The following is a 21,573-nucleotide window of genomic DNA, read 5'->3' on the forward strand; positions in this document are numbered from 1 at the left end:
ATGAACAAAGATATATCTGACAGGTAAACAATGAGACGGGCAGTCTAAGCCGAGAAAAAAAAAGCATAAGGATGACGAGTTGCACATTGTATACTGTTACGTATAAATAGAAGCCTTGTCTGCGTCATGTCTTTTCACCGTCTCCGTAATTAAGTGTAATTAATCACAAAAACAACATCAAAATGATGTCCCCCCACACATTCTGTTACTATGGTTACATTCCTTTTCAAAATAAAGCTCCGGCATCTGGCAGGAAGTCTGAAATAAAGACTAAAATAAAAAGACACAAAATAGCGCATTAAAAATAAACGCTGTAAATCATTTCCTGAGCTTTGAGAGATTTATAAATAACTACGCGAACATGACAGTTTATCTACACCATTTATGCAGGAGAGAGAGTGCTGGGATGGAAGCAAACACACCCCATAATATTCCTACTTGTCCGGACCTGAGCTGAGGCCTTACGTACGGGCGTGTACAAGACGTCAGCGCTCTCCTTTCTCCGCACGAAAAGGCCCCCGAGGCTCATTTCATCACATCGCCATTGTTTCTATGATTAAACAGGAACTGTTGCGGACCCCCCTTTGCAACGGCAAAATCTTGCCCTTGGAATTCCAGTTATCAGAAATTAAAATTCCTGTGGGAAAAGAATGAGAGTGTACCGCCACAGCCCCACCCACCTCCATGTGAGCGTTCGAGCCCCACCTATAGCCGAGAGAGTCAGGATGCAGGTTTCTCTTCTATTGCCCAACCAGTAGAGATTCCAGGTGAGAAGTCTCCGCTCCCAGCAGCTCCCGCACGTTGCGTCCTTGCATCCTGCTAAGGACACATGTTCCGTGTAAGAGAACACGCCAGGCGGGCAATTCATGCATCAACAACGTGTTTCCTGCGAAAGTCGACTTTAAAACAACGTAAGTGTCACAACTTTGCTATTTCTGCATCGTAGAAAAGTTGCATGCAAACGATAACGATGCTTTGTTTTGACTGACATGGACAAAAGAGATATTAAAGTAGCATTATGCATTATTAGTGCAGGAAGTATTTTGAATATTTTGCCCTTTTCATGTTAAAGTACATTCAATATAATAATAATATAATATGATATATAATAATGGTGATCATGTATTTACTTGTCATCATTCAATTTAAAGCAGTGATTCTCAACTGGCAAAATGTCTGTGCTATTCACTTGCCACTCCACTGTGTTCATCGCGCAGGTGCTTAACACACCATTTGCCCGACACACAGCTGGTTTAAAAAAAAAAATAGTAAAATAATAGTAATAATAATTTATTATATAATATTAATAATATTAATATACACTGTGGAGACTCTGTAATCAGAAAAAAGCAGAAAAAAAATTAAATAAAATATTTAACAATAGTGTACATATTAACTTTTGAATATTTAATAAAATTATAAAAAACAATCATCTTTCTTACTAAATGTATTTTTTCTTTAAATATAATTAATAATAATTAAAAAATAAGTACACATATTTTTTTGCATTTACTTGCATACTTTTTAATATTAATCTTTAATAAAATAATCAAAATGACAATCTTGCCGTTCTCACCGTTCCAGCTCACAATAATAATCAATCAATAACGTTTGAGAAGGTTTTTTTCTTCCCACAATTTGGGTGTCCGCGTGTCACCGATATGTGATGGCGGTTGCCGCAGCCAAGCTGGTTGAGAACCACCGACTTAAAGCAGTTCACAGATGGGTGATGGCGGTTGCCGCAGCCAAGCTGGTTGAGAACCACCGACTTAAGGCAGTTCACCGATGGGTGATGGCGGTTGCCGCAGCCAAGCTGGTTGAGATCCACCGACTTAAAGCAGTTCACCGATGGGTGATGGCGGTTGCCGCAGCCAAGCTGGTTGAGAACCACCGACTTAAGGCAGTTCACCGATGGGTGATGGCGGTTGCCGCAGCCAAGCTGGTTGAGATCCACCGACTTAAAGCAGTTCACCGATGGGTGATGGCGGTTGCCGCAGCCAAGCTGGTTGAGAACCACCGACTTAAAGCAGTTCACAGATGGGTGATGGCGGTTGCCGGAGCCAAGCTGGTTGAGAACCACCGACTTAAGGCAGTTCACCGATGGGTGATGGCGGTTGCCGCAGCCAAGCTGGTTGAGATCCACCGACTTAAAGCAGTTCACCGATGGGTGATGGCGGTTGCCGCAGTCAAGCTGGTTGAGATCCACTGACTTACAGCAGTTCACCGATGGGTGATGGCGGTTGCCGCAGCCACGCTGGTTGAGAACCACCGAATTAAAGCAGTTCCCTGAAACTTCACGTCCCTTCTCTAACGTGTAACATTTGACAGTCCGTCAGTAATATCGCTGCAGCGACGATGCAAATAAGTGTCACATTAAAATGTGACACTCGGAACAAAGGCCGTGTTGTGAGCTGAGAGGAAGCGATGGTTCTCCAATCAGGGCCGAACATCTGAACATCTCTCCTGTGTCTGTGTGTGAATTCATCCATCTTGTCTGGATACTCGCTTTACAGTGCAGTTTCTTTTCCGTTCTCGCTTGTTGTGACATGTTTATGTCCTCCCCCCTCGTCTGCTGCCTTTCTGGTAACTGTCAAACCCTTCCTCAACAATGTCAGGACTGTGTTACACGACATGAACAAAAGAACCGAGACATGACGTCAGCGGATTAATGAAGATACATTTACAAGGCCGGCAACGGCTGATACCGTTCTCTAAAGCCTTCAAAACAAATGCATGCAAGGCTAATACTTGTGGGTTACATGTGTGTGTTTTTTTTTGGACTAACACAGCGTAACACAAGCACAGTGGAAGCAATAGCATACGCCGATGTCCACCATTTTTGTTCTGGTTGTGGCATGCCCGTGTCCTATACCTCCACACGTGCTTTCATTAGTCACCGTCTACAAACACAGAACAGATTTTTAACTTCCAGCACTGTCAAAACAGTCCCCGCTCATAAAAATGTGCAACAACAACTGATAATAATAATGATAAATGATGATGGAAGTGATGTCACCGCCCTGATGCTAACCTAACATGAATGTTTGATACCTTTGATACCTTTGTGACATGGTATGTATAAAATTTGTTGTACATTCGGTGCACAAAGGAAGACAAGATTGAAATGATTGTAACAGAAGCTGGTATGTAACCATTATAATTTACTGGTACTGTTATTTATCCCGGAACCTTTCTTAGCTGACTTTGTGCGAGAGGAAGGTTACACCCTGGACTGGTCTCCTTTATTTAGAAACGGAATATTTACGTAGAACATAGAAAACGTGTTTAAAACCTTCTAAATACGTGTTTTTACACATACCACCAATATAGTCACTTTTACACTTTTACCAAATACAGTACACATAATTAAAGTAAATATGCAGCATAAATATGTATCCGACGTTAACAGCCGGATAGTTCCTTGTTTGTATTTGTACTTCCGGTTTCTAGTGACGCGCGGATTGATCCTGAAATATCGATACCCCCCTTTACCAGACCTTTATGCACTAAAATCGATTCTCAAAATACACTGTCTATACTTTGATACTTTAGGTTATGAATATCAACAGCAACACAGTCGTATCTTTAATTTTTTTCCCGATCTTCATGTAAATATTATGAGGTTGGTGGGAACTACTTTTTCTTCAGCCTGCGCGTGAGACACTGATTAGTCAAGTGTGTTGATTGAAACAATGGCGGAAACAATGGCGGATGGTAAACGGAGTCATATAATTCGTGAAATGTGAGTTTGTCGTCATTGTTACAGTTATGATAATATATTTCAATTGTTTTATTATTTGACTTTTGTTACGTGAAAGACAATTTTCACATATTTATGCGTTGTTTGTCCTCTCGTTCGATTTTATATTAGCTTGGCTATACAGTGCCTTCTTCATGCTAATTGAAATACACGGCTTTGTAAAATTTACCACATATATTAAATGTACTTGTACTAAGTGTCGTTATAACAGATAGCAGATATCAGCCTGAATACCAGCCAAATGGAAATCAGTGTTTTTTTGTAGTGGCTTGTACAATATGGCGGCTATTGTGTCGTCAATGTAACATTACTGATACCTAGTGGCCAGTGTAGAGTACTACATTCTTTGAATGAGGTTTGAATGCCTTATATTTATTTGTATTTTACTTCAATAAGGTATTTTATGCTTGAAAATGCTTAATTTAGGCAAAACTTTTGCTTATTAAAATGCATTAAAAAAACATTAGGCCGTATGGAACTACACAACAGCATGATTAATTAATGACTATATTTTGAAAGTATCCTGTTTATCCTGTCATTAAGGGAAATGAATGTTTTTCATTCCAGGTTGAAAAAGTACAAAATCTTGGGAGCAGAATGAGTCTATCCGTTTTCCCAAAGGAGCCCAAGTTGGCGTTTCCTGTCCTCCTCTTCTACGCCCCCCTCCCAGGTTTATGTCACTCAACACCAGAAAAGAATACCACTAACTACACCGCCAAGGTTGCTACAGGCTGCGGAGCAGGCCTCAATGTTCTCTACAGGTACCTGTGTGACCGCAAAGCGGCATGGGGCATCGTGCTGGAGGCCCTGGCCGCCTCTGGCTTCCTCTTCAGTCTCCTCCTCCTGCTGGGCCTCCTTATCTGGTCTCTGTGGAACTACATCTCCGTCCGGCACCAGCGTAGCCACATCGGAAGCACGGTGGCCTGCATGTCCATGTTCCTGTTAGCCACAGCCGGCATCTTCGCTACCACCTTCTCCTTCATCATCAGCCTGAGCCATGAGACTTGCCCCACCAGGATCTTCCTATTCGGGGTCTTCTTCTCGCTGGCCTTCTCCTGCCTGCTGGCTCGATGCCTCGCTCTGCTGGGCTTCGCCGCCGCTCGAGGATGGGGAGAGGCCGGCATGGCGGTGGGGCTCTTCATCGTTCAGGTGATCATCGCCTCGGAGTGGCTGATCCTGGTCCTGGTGAGGGATGAGATGCCCTGTATGTACAGACAAGAGGAGTTTGTCATGCTGCAGATCTACGTCTTGTGCCTCCTGGCTATCAGCTTGATCCTCTCGGCGCACTTCCTGTGCCGCTCCTGCTTCACGTACAGCTACAACTACGCCGGCGCCACCCACCAGCAGAGCCGGCAACAGGCAGTGCTCCTCTTCCTCACGCTGTCACTCTCCGCCGGCATCTGGGTGGCGTGGATCACGATGCTCATCAGGGGGAACGCTCAGTTGGAACGCCGGCCGCAATGGGACGACCCGGTGCTCGCCCTGGCCTTGGTCGCCAACGGCTGGGTGTTGCTGATGGGACACGGCTTGTCGCAGATGGCCTTCCTCTGCAGGGGGGAGGCCAAGTCTAAGGAGATACCTCTGAGCTTCGCCGGCTGGACCAGCCCCGGTGTGGACATCCCGGACCCGAACAGCCCCAAGGAGGGAAAAGAGAACGGGAGCTTCGAGAACGAGGCGGAGAGCAGAAGAGGTGAGATGCAAGTTTGAGCCACCAAACATGAACATGAAGAGTTCACTTGCAAAAACACATACAAGATCTTTGAAATATATATATATAATTTTTGTTTATTTTTTTTCCAATTTTTAAGGCAACTGCTGACTTTAAAGGAATTCTTGGAATTAATGCATGTCAAAAATATATTATTTAAAAAAATATATGTGTATATATATTAAAAAATAATTTAAAGGTCAGTAACCAAAAATATAACAATCATAATAATCTATTAAAGAATAATATTAAATTGTGTGTGTGTATATAATTTAAAAATAATAAATAATAATAGTAATAAAATAATAATAATTTATTATATACTGCATGTCAAAAATATATTGTTTTAAAATATATATATATATTAAAAAGTAATTTAAAAATAAGTAACCAAAAATATAACAATCATAATAATCTATTAAAGAATAATATTAAATTGTGTGTATATAATTTAGAAAATAATAAATAATAGTAATAAAAATAATTTATTATATAATATTAATATCTACTGTGGAGACTCCGTAATCAGAAAAAAAGTAGAACGAAAGAGACAAAATAATTTAAAAATAGTGAACATATTAACTTTTGAATATTTAATACAATTATAAAAACAAAATAATCTTTCTTACTAAATGTATTTATTTTTTCTTTAAATATAATTAATCATTTAAAAATAAATACAAATATTTTTGTTTGTATTTACTTTTTAATATTGATCTTTAATAAAATAATCAAAATGACAATCTTGCTAAATATATTTACTTTCTAATATAATAAAACAAACTATTAAAATATTTTGTTTTATTTATTTGTACATTTTAATTAGTGACATGTAAATAAAAAATAAAATGGCCACTTTTCAATATGTCATCATCGTGAACGAAGAGGCCGTCCTCCACTGACATGGTTTCGTAGTTCCAGGGTAGCCCCAACTCTAATGTCCTCCATGGCGGCAGCAACGTTGGTGCCCCTGATTGCAGCTTGAGAAAATAAAGAAACCATAAGACATAACATATAAACCATAATACCATAATTAAATGTTAACCTTATCGATACCCAAGCATCAAGGAACTTGCCTGCCGAGTCACTCTCGAGTCAAGTCGCGTGTTTCTCCCTCCAGGCAGGCGGGCTGAGCCATCGCTACAATCGCCGTATGAATCCGAATTCTCCATGACGGTGAGTAATAAAGCTTTAGGATGAAGGGTCTCTCATCTACCTCAACGCTGTGACCTTTGTTTATGACACCATCATTTATCACCCGGGAATTGCACTGGGGTTTTATATACTGTATGTGTGTGTGTGTGTGTGGGTGTGTGTGTGTGTTGCAGGAAATTGACCCCAGTAAAGATTACAGCATTCCTCGCCCTCAGACCACCAACTTCGGAGAACCATATGATGATTATTATGGACCCTTTTGAAACACGAGCACCAGAAACTTAAACTCGATATACAGTTGATGTAAATAATGTGGCATTTGGCAACGGAAGGCAGTTCGAAATCTTACGTAGGGACAAAAATGTTGCTATAAAACTCTCATTTAGGACAAACGCCGCTCAAAATGGATGGAAGAAGTCGTCTTCCAGTCAACCAAGCAACTCAAAGACATGGAAGATTAGTTACGGTCTGAGACCACCCACTCACTCACTCACGGTGCAACAAAAATACATGTGGAACACACAATGTAACTGCATCACACGTATTACGAGGGTTTCGGAAACATGCAAAATGAGAAGCATTTAGAACCCGCAAGGCATGCTGGGTAGCATCATGTCACGGTGTGGTACACTTACATTCTGTGTTACGTGTGATGATGCACCGTGAGTGAGGTATGTTGGTTTGTGAAGTGATATGCCGATATTGTCCATTCTCGATTTCCGATATCGTTCGTTAGCGATACGTGTAGCATGACATAGCGCCCGCGGTGGAATCAACACGTGTTGAATACAGCATTTTTTCGGTCTTCGTGATCGGGAAAAAAATCAAATACCGATATCAAACAATATCAAATTTTTATGCTAATATCGGGACGATAATTGTAGGACATCCCAAGTGTCTGTCAAGCGAGATTCCCCACAAAAAAATATGTAATATCTACTAATAATTGGGGATCCACTGTATATAAAGTGTGTGTAATAGTGCTCGTTTTGTTTTTAAGTCACTCAGGTAAAAGAATCTTGTAAGTACTTGTATTTTCCGGGGATGTCCCCAACTACCAACCACCAGGCCGTCAAAAATATTAACGCGCAATGACAAAATAACAATTAGAAAATAAGACACTTTCATAAATAACTGGATTAAATTATCTGTAAATACATTTCAATTTAGAAATAAGGGCTATTTTTTTAAATTAAAAAATTACTCATATCATGACTAATATTCCCCCTTTATGCTACTAAAATGCCATTTTTCCTAACCAGTTTATTTTTGTAAAATTATGATTTTACGTATTCCTTGAATTACAAGCAATTTTTTTTAGAATATGTGCGGTAAGGGTATTAAATGAAATTGAAGTTTATACAGTATATTCATATTTAGGGTTAGTACTGTATTCATTGTAGCGCCTTCTGTCCTGCACTTCCATTTCCGGCCACTGGGTGACACTGTTAGCAAGTCCGCCAGAGTAACGCTAGCATCTCTCCAAAGATTGTTGGATTTTTGGACTCACTGTTTGGGGAGCACTGCTTTTAAAAGTTAGCCCCCCCCCCCCCCCCCCCCCCCCCCCCCCATGGTGACCTACGTGGGGGCGTGGATTGGTGGGTATTCGAGTACAATCAGAAATAAACTACACGGCTAACCCATGTCAGCTATTTTAGGACATAAAAGAAGCCCGAGGTGATGGAGGAGGTGTGAAACCGTCAATCAGAAGGTGACAAAACTGCTTAGCTGAGACGAGAACGGACGGCAGAGCAAAAGCTGGAGGGGCAGACAAGGAAGATGGAATATGTAAGTCTCACGTCATCACGGATAACGTCTTTACCATTAACTTCCGGTACTGGTCCACGGCCTCTGTTGGCGGGCTGCTTTATGTAAAACAAGGGTGTCTCAAATGTAGCGTGTAACGCCCATATAAGGAAGCCCGGCTTGCTGTGACGTCACAGATAAAGAAAAGATCGTTCAGTCACCCCAAAAAAGGTTGTTTTGCAAATATTTCTACTTTATTGTACATTTTATTCTCGTTATAAATAACTTTATTACAAGCTAATTCAACTCATTTTGTTATTAAGACTTCAAAAAATAACATTCCTCTAGATTATTTCGTTATGCTACAATGTGTGTGGAAACGTATTTTGGAGTCCAATAAGTTATGGTACCAGTTTGTTTGCGTAATATTTTGAATTTCTTTGTAAAAAAAAATTAATCATTGTCTTATAATTCAACAAAATATTTCAACGTCTTGTAGTTTTGCTTCTTTTAATGGACCCTCCATAATATTTGTACTTTCTTCCTGTAATGTAACTTTGTCCCAATTATATTTTCCAAAATGTAAATTGTTTCTTTGCTTTTTTAAAAATATTTTAACATTATACTACTAAAGGTTTTTTTTCTTGTGAACAGCTTCTTTGCTTAATATTTCAGACAGCATTTATTTTTAATTAAAACAAAAAAATTAAGTTTGATTTAATTTGTATCATGACTTCAGAAATAACGTCTTATCTTTATATCTATTTATCTTTATATTTTTACATTTATTATTGTACGGTTATTTTCTTGTTTGTCCCAATGACGTGTGTATAGAAGTGTAGTGAAGCCAAGCAACCACCAGGGGGCACTGTTGCCACACCAATAGTAGGCCGCATCAGTTCGCCTTTCACGTTTCCATGAAGAGCTAGAAAAGCATCAGACCTCTTTAGCTGGTAGTCATCTCATCGCCCAAATAAGTTGCTGGTGATTGTTTGCTTGCTTTCCCTGCTTTTGTCACACCGCCATTGCAAATAGGTCAATTCATTAGGTCCCATTGCCCCCCCCCCCATCAATTCAGTTTCTCCCTTCCAGTCAGTCAGAGATCATTGCTATCTAATTGTCAATTGTGCTCTCATGCATTAGCGCAATTAGCCGCCATGCAAGGCTTCCCGCCACTTCCGACACATTTGCAGCCATTAGCACCACACGTGATTAAATTACCCCCCCCCCAAGTGGAGGGAGACCAGCCGTATTAATCGTGCGAGACCGCGGGCGCCATAGATCATCCTTAAGTCACGTGGGGAAACGTCGACAAACGTGATTTATGCTCGTAATCTAAAGATTGCTGCATCCTTTATCCTCTGGCGCGGCAACGGCATGAAAAACGAGCGCGGGCGTTCCCATCGCCGAGCAGGAATCAGTCATCTCCACAGAAGGGTATAAAAACCAAACAGTTTATTATATACATTCAATAATAATGATGGAGAATAAACAGAAGGCAGATACAAGGATGGCAAAAGAATCCGTTACATAGCCAAAAGGAAAAGCAGCTCCGACAGACATGCAATTCACACTTCATCCAGGCCGCGCTGGGGCTGGGGTTGGGGGGGGGGGGTCAGAGTTCACAGAGAACGAGTAGCGACCCGGCTGTGGGCTACTTTGGCGTCTGTCGTCTTAAACGTCAAAGAAGAAGCGTAGGAGTCGGAAACGGAATCGTTATGTTTTCGCCGACAGGCAAAAAGTTGAAGTGTCCCACAGTGGGCCGGACTCATCGCTGTTATCATTTTTATTACAAAAGGAAACCCACAAGGGGGGTGAGGGGGGGTGCGTGGGAGGTGGAAATCCCAAATTAAACTTCCAACATATCTGATATGACTGCTGATTACCATGACGACCTCAGAGGCACACAACAGAGATAAACCCCGGATACTTCTACTTTGTTTTTTAAAAGAACTTCACTCCCTCGCCATTCCTGTCACCTCCTATCAGGGAATGGTTGCTCCCTTCCCCATCCTCCAGCACAAAAGATTTAAAGTCATGCACAAAGGAAAAGCTCTCCGACGTCCGCCCCTTCTCTCACATAAGCATGCATAGCAACACTTGTGGTAATACTTGGATGAAGTAAAGAAAAAAAAAAAAAGAGTGCACCAAAATACTCCAAAGACTTACTGCACACGCGTCACAATCATACAAAACATCCTCACACGCTCCGTCGTCCATGAGCCCCCCCCACCCCATCCCAATATTCATGCCTTCTTCCTCCATCCCAATCGGAACGTCCCTCATGACTCCCGACTGCAGCAAAACCGTTGCCAACGAACCAACAAACAACCCACGTGCGCATTCCGGCATACCTTGCGGGTGCCGCGAACAAAAAAAATCATGCGTCCCGGGTTTTGTTGGCAGGTTTCCAAAAAGGGGCCGACCACCGTGGAAATGTGTCTGACACCAGCATCTAGAAAAATACGGCTTCAACGCAGAGATTATTATTCTTTTTTTTTTTTTTTTTTTTACAAATAAAAACAAGCAGTTGAGCACAGACAAAAAGTTCATGGAGTCTAAAAGTGTGCTTCCTTGGGAAAAACAATCTTTGGAACCAAAAGGCAAAGAGCAATAATAATAATAATAATAATAACATGGGGAGTATACTCAGGTGGAATACATAAGACTTGCCAGAAAAAAAAGTACTACAAAAATGACTACTGTGTCCAGAAAATACTGACAAATAAAGAAAATTCCAAAATATTGGATCAAATGGACGTGCCTGCAATCCAGCGGAGTTGGGATCCAGAATGCAGTTCCTGACCTTCCTATGTGGTCTCCGTCAGCCTCACAAGGGACGCCACCGTGTTGTGTCCAAGTGGATGCTGAGCGGGGCCGGCAACTCGGGCGCACGTCCGTTGTTTTTTTTAGTGTTGCTGTGGCAAAGGCGAACTGAAGCGGACATCAAGTTATGGCAACAAAAACAAGATCGACATAAAACTGAGGTAATGTAGAAGAAAAAAATTTTTCCCATTTTTTTTTTTTAAACGTAACGTTCCTTGCACCCGTGGGAATCCCAGCATAACTTGAGGGTTTCATGCCATTCATTGTTTTTGGTGTGACTGGGACAATTAGTGGTTCCTGTCAGTCAGAAGCTCCCATGTTTCCGTGCCATCTTAAAAAAAAAAAATTCCTACATTTTTTTTTTTTTATACAGAGGAGATGAAAGTGAGGTTCATGAATGCACCACAGTGCCAAACGCCGCCACTGTCTGGGGGACACCGTGGGAGTGGAGTGGATTTACTAAGGATTTGGACTTTGTAGTGTAGGAAGATCAAGCAGGAACGGGTCTCTCTTTCCTAGCGGATCCAATAGTGTTCCTAAAAAGTTAGCGTTGACAAAACGTGCCACGTCACAGACACAAAGAGTTGCTGATGTGGCAATAAGAAGAAAAAGTGGGGTGTTGGTTGGGGGGGGGGGGGGGGGGGGGTGTCACTGCAGTCCGACAGCAGAGAGATGGAAAGGGTGCGTCTGCCAAACAATGAGCTTAAAAAAAAAAAAAAAAAAAGGGGCTTCCGGAGAGATGTGAAATTCCTTGGATCTTGGGATGTGGTTTGTGGCTTTAGTATGGAGTGAACCTACTGTATCCCGCCCGGTATAAACTGGCCTGGAAGACACACAAGACACACGACAAGGCCATGTAACAGCGTTCCGACTTGGACCGTTCCTAAACAGGAAATGGCTAAGGCACGGCGAAAAGCATAAAGGGATCGAACGTAGATATTCAGGATGATGCTCATGTACGGCTTTTCTCACCATGGCTCCCACTCCGTAGGCAGCAGCCGCTGGGGCTAAAGCGTGGTAAGGATCGGCCGTGTAAACCCGCCCGTAGCTGGAAGGGATTTGGGATTCAGCGTGCGTCAACGACCCACACACGATATTTCTTTCAGGAGTGATAGCCCAATGGCGTCCTCACCTGTCACTGTATGCGGCAGCTGCGGCGGTTGCTCCGGTTACGGCCGCAGGCTGAGCGTAGCGATAAGCGGCGGCGGCTGCGGCGGCAGCGGGATAGCCCCCCTAGGGAGACACACACACGTACATACGTAGAGAGCATGACTAAGGTCTCCGGGGGGGGGGGGGGGGACTACTACTGTGTGACATAGTATGTAAGACGGTATTATGTTATATCCTATATTGCTTTCCAGATGCTTATATATATATATATATATATATAGCCTATATGTAGCGTATTAGTCTCTAAGTTAGGATATGACCAGAAAATACACACAAAAAAACCCATGCAATTATGCGGTGGTATTTAGTGGCTTTGACGCACTGAATGGAATGGAACCCTAATCAATTCCGTTGCTAATATGCTAAATAAAGTGAAAAGGTTCATATTAATACTACGGCTGTCAAACCATTACCATTTTTAATCGGATTAATTACCGCTTTCCATTTAATCGGGATTCATCACTGTGATTTGTGTCAAAAAATGTGCTAATTTTTACCGTACTTTATGAATTATATCAACTATTATATACAGTAATCACTCGTTTATCGTATATACTGTATTTTCCGGACTATAAGTCGCACTTTTTTTTCATAGGTTGGCTGTTCCTGCGACTTATACTCCAGAGCGACTTATACATGAAAAAATTGTTTGTTACATAAACACTGGACACCTTTTCTGTTTATGTTTATTTTTGGTGTAGCTAAATAAGCATTGTGTTAGCATATCTTACACTTATTAGCATGTTCTATATTATTTTATTGATAGAACTTCGCTTCCAAGAGGACGTAATGTCTGTTTTGGTCAAATAGTGTGTAAAATAAATTACACACAAAAGTGCGACTTATACTCCAGTGTGACTCATGTATTTTTTTCTACCTAATTAGCATTTTTAGCCTTGTGCGACTTATACTCCGTAGCGCCCTATAGTCCAGAAAATACGGTAATTGGTTCTAGTTCGGACTGTGATAAGTTAAGTTACAGCATTTCATTTACAACCTTCCAAAATGCCGATTTTAACATTAGAGCCCTCTAGACATAAAATAACATCCCTATATCTCCTTTATATTCCAATATACAAGACATATAAGCCATGTAAGACATAAATAAGACTTTTGCTTTTCTCCCTCCAAGGCACTGAACGCTTTTTGACACTGATAGCACATGATCACGGGAGGACGGAGGATCAAACCTGCAACCTTGAGGTTGAAAGATGACCACCTGAGCCATGCTACAGTACACTACAGTTCCCATGATGCTTTGAGTGCGGAAGCAGACAGTCTGTCCAAACTGGACTGTGCAGTCATGCAGCGACTGTTGTTTTGATCTGACAAATCGTAAGTAACTTTGATCAAACGTGGAAAGAACTCCACAAAAAGCCTTTCAATTCTCATTGACAGTGGCAATGCCATGGCCGACGTAGGTACTGTCGACTTATGGCTGCCCCCTTCCTGCCACATGGTCAAGTCACTCGAAAAATGTTAACAAAATTAGATAATTTAATTACCGTTTTTATTTTGGTGTTATTTTTGACAGCCCTAGTGGATACTATACATCTTTGATAAAGAACATTTGTTATTGTGTGGATTCAGTGGACAGAGCAAAGAAAACAGGGGGGGGGGGGGGGGGCAGACTTGGAAAAAGGATCACAAACACACACACACACACACACACACACACACACACACACACACACAGTCCTATGCCGACACTGAAAACTGACTCTGCATGCGTGACCCAAATCAAGACCCAAAGCTATTCGTTGGTTGAAGCTACCGGGACCAGAAAGGCACGGCGCACCACAGCACCCTCGGTGGTGACGAAGATTTGGGTTATTGACGGGACAGCAAGGCCTCGTGGGTGAGTGGAAAGGAGCGGGAGGACAGGGAGGAGCGGGAGGACAGGGAGGAACTGTTAGCTTGTCCAACATGCAGCTAGCTTTCACATGCTTCAGCAACCATCAGAAAGAGACCCGTGTTCTCCATTTTAACTTGAGGCCCTGGTGAGCGGGGGTGGGCCACACCCTGCCGTGAACGTCACCTCCTATTTCATAGGAAGGACAGAAAATGTTTGCATTGAAAATATTATTATTTTTTTAAAATTTTGACAAAAAGAGATCAGGCTCTCTTTTTAACAAATCAAGGCTATTTAGTAGTTTAGTAAAGAAACAAAGCCCCTCCCCACAAATCGAAAAAAGTGCATATTTCAGTGAGTTAGTAAAAAAAAAAAAGCACAATTGTAAGCAGTGGAACATCTACAAAGAGACACGTTCCAGACCAGATCAGAAGGTGACTGCAAGGTCGTAGGAGGGAGCAGAGGAAAGCAAATGCACACTCGTGGGTTTGGTGTTCAGTTGTCCCTACCTGAGGCAACCTGGGACTAATGACTGAGTCCTGAAACACTAGTCTATAGAGAGAACAGAAACAGCTCTTGTCAAGCCGGAATCACACGCGCACACTTTTTTTTTTTTTTGTTCACACGCCCGCCGCCAGGTGAGCACACACACACACACACACACACACACACACACCGCTTCATCCGCCCACAGAGCAGCACTAGTAGCGGTGTTCCCGGACTCCCATTCGTTCATTTTATTCTCTAATCACTTTAACCTGGTTTGACCCCATCTCAGGGGGGGCAATTTCAGGATTCCCCACGGATTTAACCCCCCCCAAAAAAAGATGTTTGAAATGAGTTAGGAGCGGGATCGTGTTCACCGAGTAACGCAGGCAGCTCTGTGTTGCGAATGACAGGACCAACATGCTGAATCACACCCAGGAGGGAAAGAGCAGGAGGAAGCTGTGAGGGAGGGGGGGGCAGAGCGTGTGCTGGTGGGAGGTGAGGTTACTTACATATAAGTCTGCAGCGCCGTAAAACCCATCCTGATACACCACACTGAGAGAGAGGCAGAACACGGGGAGACAGAGGAGGCGTGTGGAGAGAGATGGAGGGGTGCAAAAACGAGAGTGGTGCACAATCCCAAAAAACCATGGTGGATGAGAGAGAGAGAGAGAGAGAGAGAGAGAGAGAGAGAGAGTTATTTCACACCCATGCAGCATGCAGAAGGACTTAAACTTTCATTTACAAAACACAATTTGTAGACCTGAACAAGCTGTTGTCATACTCCAGGCCAATAGGGGGCAGCATAGTACTACAAAGACCAGGTGGATTAGTCTAAAGCAGGGGTGTCCAAACATTTTCAATGGAAGAAAAATGCATATTTATCTTTAATTTAAATTTTTCCCAAATATAATCTTTGTACATTTTCTTTTTCCAAGAAAATGGCTTTAATGCCAGAATATTTTGACCTTATTCCCATAATATATTATACATTTTCCCCAACCTAATTTTCCAATTTTTTATTTTTTTGTTTCCTAGTAATATTGCCATAATATTTTTACATAACCTAAATTTTTCTGCAACAAATAAAAAAATTACAACTGATTTGTTGTATGTCATGTTATGACTTTTTTTTGAATTTTTATTATTTTTTACATTTTTAAATTTTTATTATATATATATATATATAATATATTTCAACTATTTCAACATGCTACTAAAATGATGTTATTTTCTCTCATATTATCACAATTTTATTCTTGTAACTCTAGGACTTATAATATATATATATTATATTTGCTTTTAATATTTTCAATGTATTCTTGTAAAATTATTGTAATTAATGTAGCGCTTTGCATTTTTTTCTTAAAATAATGTAATGCAAATGGCCCCGGGCTGCACTTTGGACACCCCTGTTCGAAAGCTACCCTGTGAGCAGCAGTGAATCAAACGCCACTTCCTGGTGATGAACATCTATTGACATCTATGTCAGCAGCTCCAGAACAAGGTGGAACAAAGTTATGAGATTGAGCTTGTTCAGGTGTTTACAAATCGCCCTTATAAGCTCCAACCAAGACATTGGAGACATAATAATGCAAAACAACTCATGGGACTGGTAGTTTACACGCGTGGAAAATGGAAACAAAATTGCGGTTCAATTGTCGCCTCGCTGGAACAAATTGAAGGCCACCTTGAAGAGCATTTGAAGAGAAAATGATGTTTGGAAGTGACTATGGAGGATATTTCCATCTTGTTTAACTCAACAAAAATGTTATCTTAAGCAGCCAGTTGAGCTTTGATTGCTATATGTGAGTGGACACGCACCCTCCTTTAGGCAGCCATCGCAGCACAGGAACATGCGGGGTGCGCGTCATGTGGGGAGGGGGGGGGGCGGTAAAGGTGAATTAGTAGCAAACGCTTGTGCGTGATTGGCTGCATGTGTCCCGTGTGTGTGTTCATGCAAATGCACTGATGGCAGTATCCGTGTTTATTCTATTCAAGCCAAATCTCTGACTAGCTGCTGGGCCAACTGACACTGATTTCCTAGTGGGGGGTGGGGGGGGGGGTGTTTGTGCATCTGCATGAGCACAGCGGTGTTGAACAAACACCTGAGCAAACTTAATTTGGGGAAACGATTGTGCGGCTCGAGTGGGCGGCTAAATAAAAAAAAAAAAAAAAAAACCTGCGAGGTCGACAACTTTTTTTGCATGTAGGTTTGCGTGTAATTCTCACCCGGGGTACGCGGGGATTGCGGGCTGAGGGACAGCCGCTCGCACGGCGCTGTAGACGGGCCGCCCTCGACCCCGGAGGTGGGCGCCGCGGAACGCGGCCGCGGCCGCCGCCGTCGTTGCCGCCGCCGCCGCCGAAGGGTAGGGAAACCCTGGGACTGGAGAGATAGGAAAAGATGATGTATAGCGATGCAGGGAGGGGGACGGGGGAGAGAGGGGGGGTATATATATATATATAGACATGGCACCCTAGCCTGGGGTGAAACAGAGAAGGGAAGAGTTCTACTATTGCCGTTAGGGTTTCATTTGAATAAGTGTCAGCGGGGGACAAGTGCTAAGCAAGCAGTGCATTAATATCAAGTCAAGACCGGAAGGTGTGTATGGCGGGGGGGGGGGGGGGGGGGGGGGGGGGAGAATAGAGAATTAGTACTGAGGTTCTCCGTGTGCCTCGGGGGGTGGGGAGGGGGGGGGGGGGGCGATGGCGCCTTACCTGCATAGAGCTCGGGTCCGTACACAGCCCCAACCATTGGGCTCAATTTCCACCCTGCTGAAAATGACAGTGGGGAGGAGGGCAGACAGTGAGGCAGTAGATGAGGAGGAGGAGTTCATGAAGAGCGTAGTAAGACACCAAAAGACTACAAGCGTTGCGGATTTGTAGCTGAGCCGGTGACGCAGACAACAAACTAGTTTGTTTGGATTACGAGACGGGCAAAGGCAAGCGCCTCCATCATTAGTGAGTCAAAGCGGTTGTTACCGTAAGGCAGCGTGCTCAGCGCCTCTCCGTTAGGGTAGGGGCTGACCATTTTCTTGTTAGTCATCACCCTGGCGGTGGCGTTATTCACCTGGCAATGGAAGGACACACGGTCAAAGCTGGACACAAATGATTCGGAATCGGACACTCAAGTTGGGATCAAATGCACATTTCTGTGTTGTGTATTTCTGTGTGTGTGAAGATGGGGACAGCGGCGGTGACGGGGGGAGTCGTCATGCAATTAAGAGCGGGGGGGGGGGACATTTTCCGCACGCATTAATGCACGCTGCTAGATATTTCAGCCTAATAAGGAGGCTCCACAATCCAAGATGGCTGATTATCTCGCCGCTTCTCCGAGCTTCAAAGCCTACCCTAATTTATCCTCATCTGCCTTTGATGGGCTTTAAGAGGGGAGAATCCAGCTCCTAAATCCGGCCGTGCCGCAATCTTGGGATTTATGACCTTTAAGCAAGACGGAGGGGTAAGAGTGTGTGCGCCTGACAGAGATTGAGGAACGGGAGATCTTGCGTGCTCCCATTTAGAGACCATTAATGGGCTGGACCGCCATCCATATTGCCTCCCTAACTGAGTCATGTTCTTTATCTGCCTGGCTTCATTCACATGGAAATGAGCTTTGCCTCGTATTTCCCTCATTGCAAAGGACAAGGTCAGTGGCAAATGATTCAATTAGCTTAGCTTGGCTAGCTTGGCTAATGCGAGTGCTGTAGGCGTTTTGAGTGGCGTAAACGCATTAATGCGGAACATTTTCAAATCAATGCAAACTTCCATACAAGTTGAGATGTTTTATGATGGCGACGGACAGTTATCGGATATCATAGTACAGCAATCCCTCGCTTTGAATATCACGGCTTTGTGGTTGAATACGGCCTGCGATTAGCATTTTTAGCATTTTCAAGTATAACAATACAAATCTTTCAGAAGATGATATGTTGTATTCTAAACTGGACACTAGGTGTCAGTAATGTTACTGTAACATTCATTTAGGTGCAATAATCCCTAACAACTGCCATAACCCACAGCGAGCTAAAGCTCAATCGTGAACCCCCAACATCCCTTCCTGTCCGACCAACCAGTCAGCGAAACATATTTAAATCTTATTTATGTCTTAAATGGCTTATTTTCTGTTTTTATGTATACTATATTGCATAATACAAGTGTGTGACGGTGACTATAGGGGTGTTATGTCATGTCTGGAGGTCTCTAATATTAAAACCTGCAGTTAGAAGGTTATAAACATTTTCTATGCTTCAAATACAAAAACCACCATATTAATAAATAGTGTCTTGTTTGAATACGGCCCAGAGGTGACTTTAGGGGTGTTATTTCATGTCTACAGGGCTCTAATAATGTCAAATCCTACATTTAGAAGGTCATAAACAAATTTGCTAAGCTCCAAGTACAAAAATATTTAATTCATAAATCACGAAATAAATATCCCTACCAATTAACCGCAATAAACGAGGGATTACTGTACATCATCTACGTCTGCGTAGAATGTAGCTGTGTTTGTTTCATGTGAAATCCATGAAATTGGCTAAAGTGACAGGAAGACATGCAAATCAACAGAGACCAAAAATGGAAGGGAAATCTGAAAATGTTAAAGGTTAATTAAACATTCAAACTTTCCCGTCCTCCTTTACGCCCTTCCAAGTCCAGCCTGATCAACACACCCGGACAAAATAAAAAAAAAAATCACAATTCCATATAAAACCAAATTTGTGGGGTTTACACACCTCAAATCAAAAAAACAAACGATAACAAGGGAGAGTAAAAGGGGGTGCAAAAACATTTGTTTTACAAAATCAATAATCATATGACACAGAAATTACACGCAGCCAAATATGGGCGCATCACATGACCAAGAGTGAGTAATAAACCAAAAAATTATATATATAGATATATAGATTACAAAATAAAGAAATAAATCAGCCAATCAGCAAGCGTCGGATGCAGCATAGAGACCAATCAAAACAATCGCAGCACTCCCACAACAAATACATGAGACAAAAATGGAAACGGGTGAGTTAAGTGGAAAGGATGCAGGTGAGAAGTAGAGACGGAGCCAGTCCATACACAAAAATCGGAACAAAATGAGGGGAGGAAAAAAGATAATATTGACATAAATAACACAAAAAAAAACATGTTTCAATTCAAATATATACATGAAGGTGCATCATTCAAATAAGCCATTAGATTTGGTGACCATTCTCCTCAAAATCTCATGGTGGGTTGAGAAACAGAGCACCAAAAGGATGGATGGTATAGAGAGAGCGAGAGATGAGACCGAGAACCAGAGAGAGAGCAATCCTCATTCCCAAAAAGGAGAGAAATCAAATGACATGGGACACTGTGCCAGGCAAGAGAACTGTGTGTCACAAACTAAGACCAGTACACTACGACTACCACTACAACTACTAATACACAGACAATTCACTACAAAAAAAACAAACCAAAAAAAGAACACAAAATGTCAGCGCCAGAGAAACCCCAAAAAACAGCAACGAGGGATGCGGGTGGTGATTTGATTAGGGAGCACGAGACGACTTCAGATTTCATTTAAGAGGATTCTTCGTCGTTAGATCATCGTTAGTCGAGACGTTTTTTGGGAGAAATGCAATCATGGCAGAATTTTGATGTAATATACAGTAATCCCTCGTTGCGATTTCACTCTCTGGGTTTTAAAAATAATAAATAAATCATGCTGTTTCATGGTTCGAATATGACCTGTTATTAAAAAAATTGCGTATATAATCAGATTTGACATATTTTTAGCCTAAAGTAAGCATTTCCAAGCATAAAAATTGCTAACTAAAACTAATGTACTAATATAAATAATTCAGAAGACAATGATATGCAATATTCTGGTGATGCTTGGTGAGACACACAAGCACCAGACTTCATCTCCGCAACAACAAGGCTTTTATTGCAGGTTTGAATGACCTCACAACAGATCCAGTACCCCATAACACATCTACTGTTGTGCCAGGCTAAAACTCAACTCTGAACCCTCGATGCCACTTCCTGTCCGTCCCTTACTTATTTCCTCTGGCATCGGAACACATTTACAGCGACACACAAGAGTACGGGTCTTGATGTCTACTAAATTGGCAGTGTAAAGGTAACTATCATTATTATTATTATTTCATATCTAGAGGGCTCAAATCATGTTAAGAAATGTATTTTAGAAGGTGTTCTATGCTCTAACTGTAAACATATTCCATGTATCAATAAAGACTCAAGAAAAAAATTCACTTATAGTCTGCCAATTAACCGCAATAAATGAGGGATTACCGTATATTGCAAAAGGTATTACTAGAATAATACAGTAATGCAAAAAGAAAAAGATATTATTCCTAATTTACTGTATGCAGCATGCTCCATGAAATTGGGACAAGGAAATGTTGAAGTTGTTTTCAGAGCATCCCAATGTCATGTTGGCATCGGGTCAACAAACAAAGCCTTCCTTATGCATATGGAGGTTAGAAATGTCTTGTGAAAGTCAGCGTTTTAACATGTGTCAAACTTACGAGCGTGTAAAAAAATGCAGGCAGGCCAGTAAAAGGAAGAAATTGGGGGTCGGCATTCGCTGAAAGAAAATCGTACGCAGCAGTGATTTCTATTCATAAAGAGAATGGGTACTTCATACACTGATGGATCACTTAGCGGGAAGGACTGTGGAGAGCCGTGTCTTTGGACAGAGGAGGGTGATTACATTCGATCATTCCCAGTGAGGTGTTAACGGCATGGTGGGGGGTCGGGCATGTGGAGAAAGTATTGCTGTTACACAATCCAGACGACTGAATGCGGTGTCTTTGTGTGTGTGTGTGTGCGCCTGCGGTGCCGTGTTGTGACTGTAAAATGATACGCACA

At 42.1% G+C, this 21,573-nt stretch overlaps 2 protein-coding genes across 9 annotated transcripts in view; one reads left to right on the forward strand and one right to left on the reverse strand.

Moving 5' to 3' along the window:
* The first annotated feature begins 809 nt into the window (after positions 1-809).
* Positions 810-7,197, forward strand: LOC131102737 (retinoic acid-induced protein 3). Of its 3 annotated transcripts, none has more exons than XM_058048244.2 (4): positions 810-911; positions 4,328-5,450; positions 6,589-6,644; positions 6,797-7,197. In XM_058048244.2, the coding sequence occupies exons 2-4, from the start codon at positions 4,358-4,360 to the stop codon at positions 6,884-6,886; spliced, it is 1,239 nt and encodes a 412-aa protein (XP_057904227.2). In that variant the 5' UTR covers positions 810-911; positions 4,328-4,357; the 3' UTR covers positions 6,887-7,197. The 3 variants fall into 3 exon arrangements, with proteins under 3 accessions (XP_057904227.2, XP_057904228.2, XP_057904226.2); XM_058048245.2 differs by lacking the exon at positions 810-911 and adding an exon at positions 3,116-3,143; XM_058048243.2 differs by lacking the exon at positions 810-911 and adding an exon at positions 3,463-3,742.
* Positions 7,198-11,375: 4,178 nt separating this feature from the next.
* LOC131102734 (RNA binding protein fox-1 homolog 2-like) overlaps positions 11,376-21,573 on the reverse strand; it is a 40,715-nt gene continuing 30,517 nt past the window's right edge. For 3 of the 6 annotated variants that reach the window (XM_058048238.2, XM_058048235.2, XM_058048240.2), the window contains 7 exons: positions 17,686-17,773; positions 17,422-17,478; positions 16,936-17,089; positions 15,216-15,258; positions 12,328-12,428; positions 12,168-12,243; positions 11,376-12,018 (listed from right to left, as the gene is read on the reverse strand). In XM_058048238.2, coding sequence (XP_057904221.2) covers positions 11,974-12,018; positions 12,168-12,243; positions 12,328-12,428; positions 15,216-15,258; positions 16,936-17,089; positions 17,422-17,478; positions 17,686-17,773 — 564 coding nt within the window. In that variant the 3' untranslated portion in view covers positions 11,376-11,973. Of the gene's footprint in view, positions 12,019-12,167; positions 12,244-12,327; positions 12,429-14,726; positions 14,770-15,215; positions 15,259-16,935; positions 17,090-17,421; positions 17,479-17,685; positions 17,774-21,573 lie in introns of all 6 variants that reach the window. The other 3 variants (XM_058048241.2, XM_058048237.2, XM_058048236.2) reach the window with 3 other exon arrangements.

The sequence above is a fragment of the Doryrhamphus excisus genome, linkage group LG16 (genome assembly GCF_037039965.1).
Source record: "Doryrhamphus excisus strain RoL-2023G ecotype Guam linkage group LG16, RoL_Dexc_Guam_v1.1, whole genome shotgun sequence".
NCBI lineage: Eukaryota > Metazoa > Chordata > Actinopteri > Syngnathiformes > Syngnathidae > Doryrhamphus > Doryrhamphus excisus.

Bases quoted from the DNA above. Each gene is read 5' to 3' on its own strand.
- LOC131102737 (XM_058048244.2), top strand. From the start codon at position 4,358: ATGAGTCTATCCGTTTTCCCAAAGGAGCCCAAGTTGGCGTTTCCTGTC. The intron at 5,451-6,588 runs GTGAGATGCAAG...TTCTCCCTCCAG, and splicing joins CGAGGCGGAGAGCAGAAGAG to GCAGGCGGGCTGAGCCATCG. The intron at 6,645-6,796 runs GTGAGTAATAAA...TGTGTGTTGCAG, and splicing joins AATCCGAATTCTCCATGACG to GAAATTGACCCCAGTAAAGA.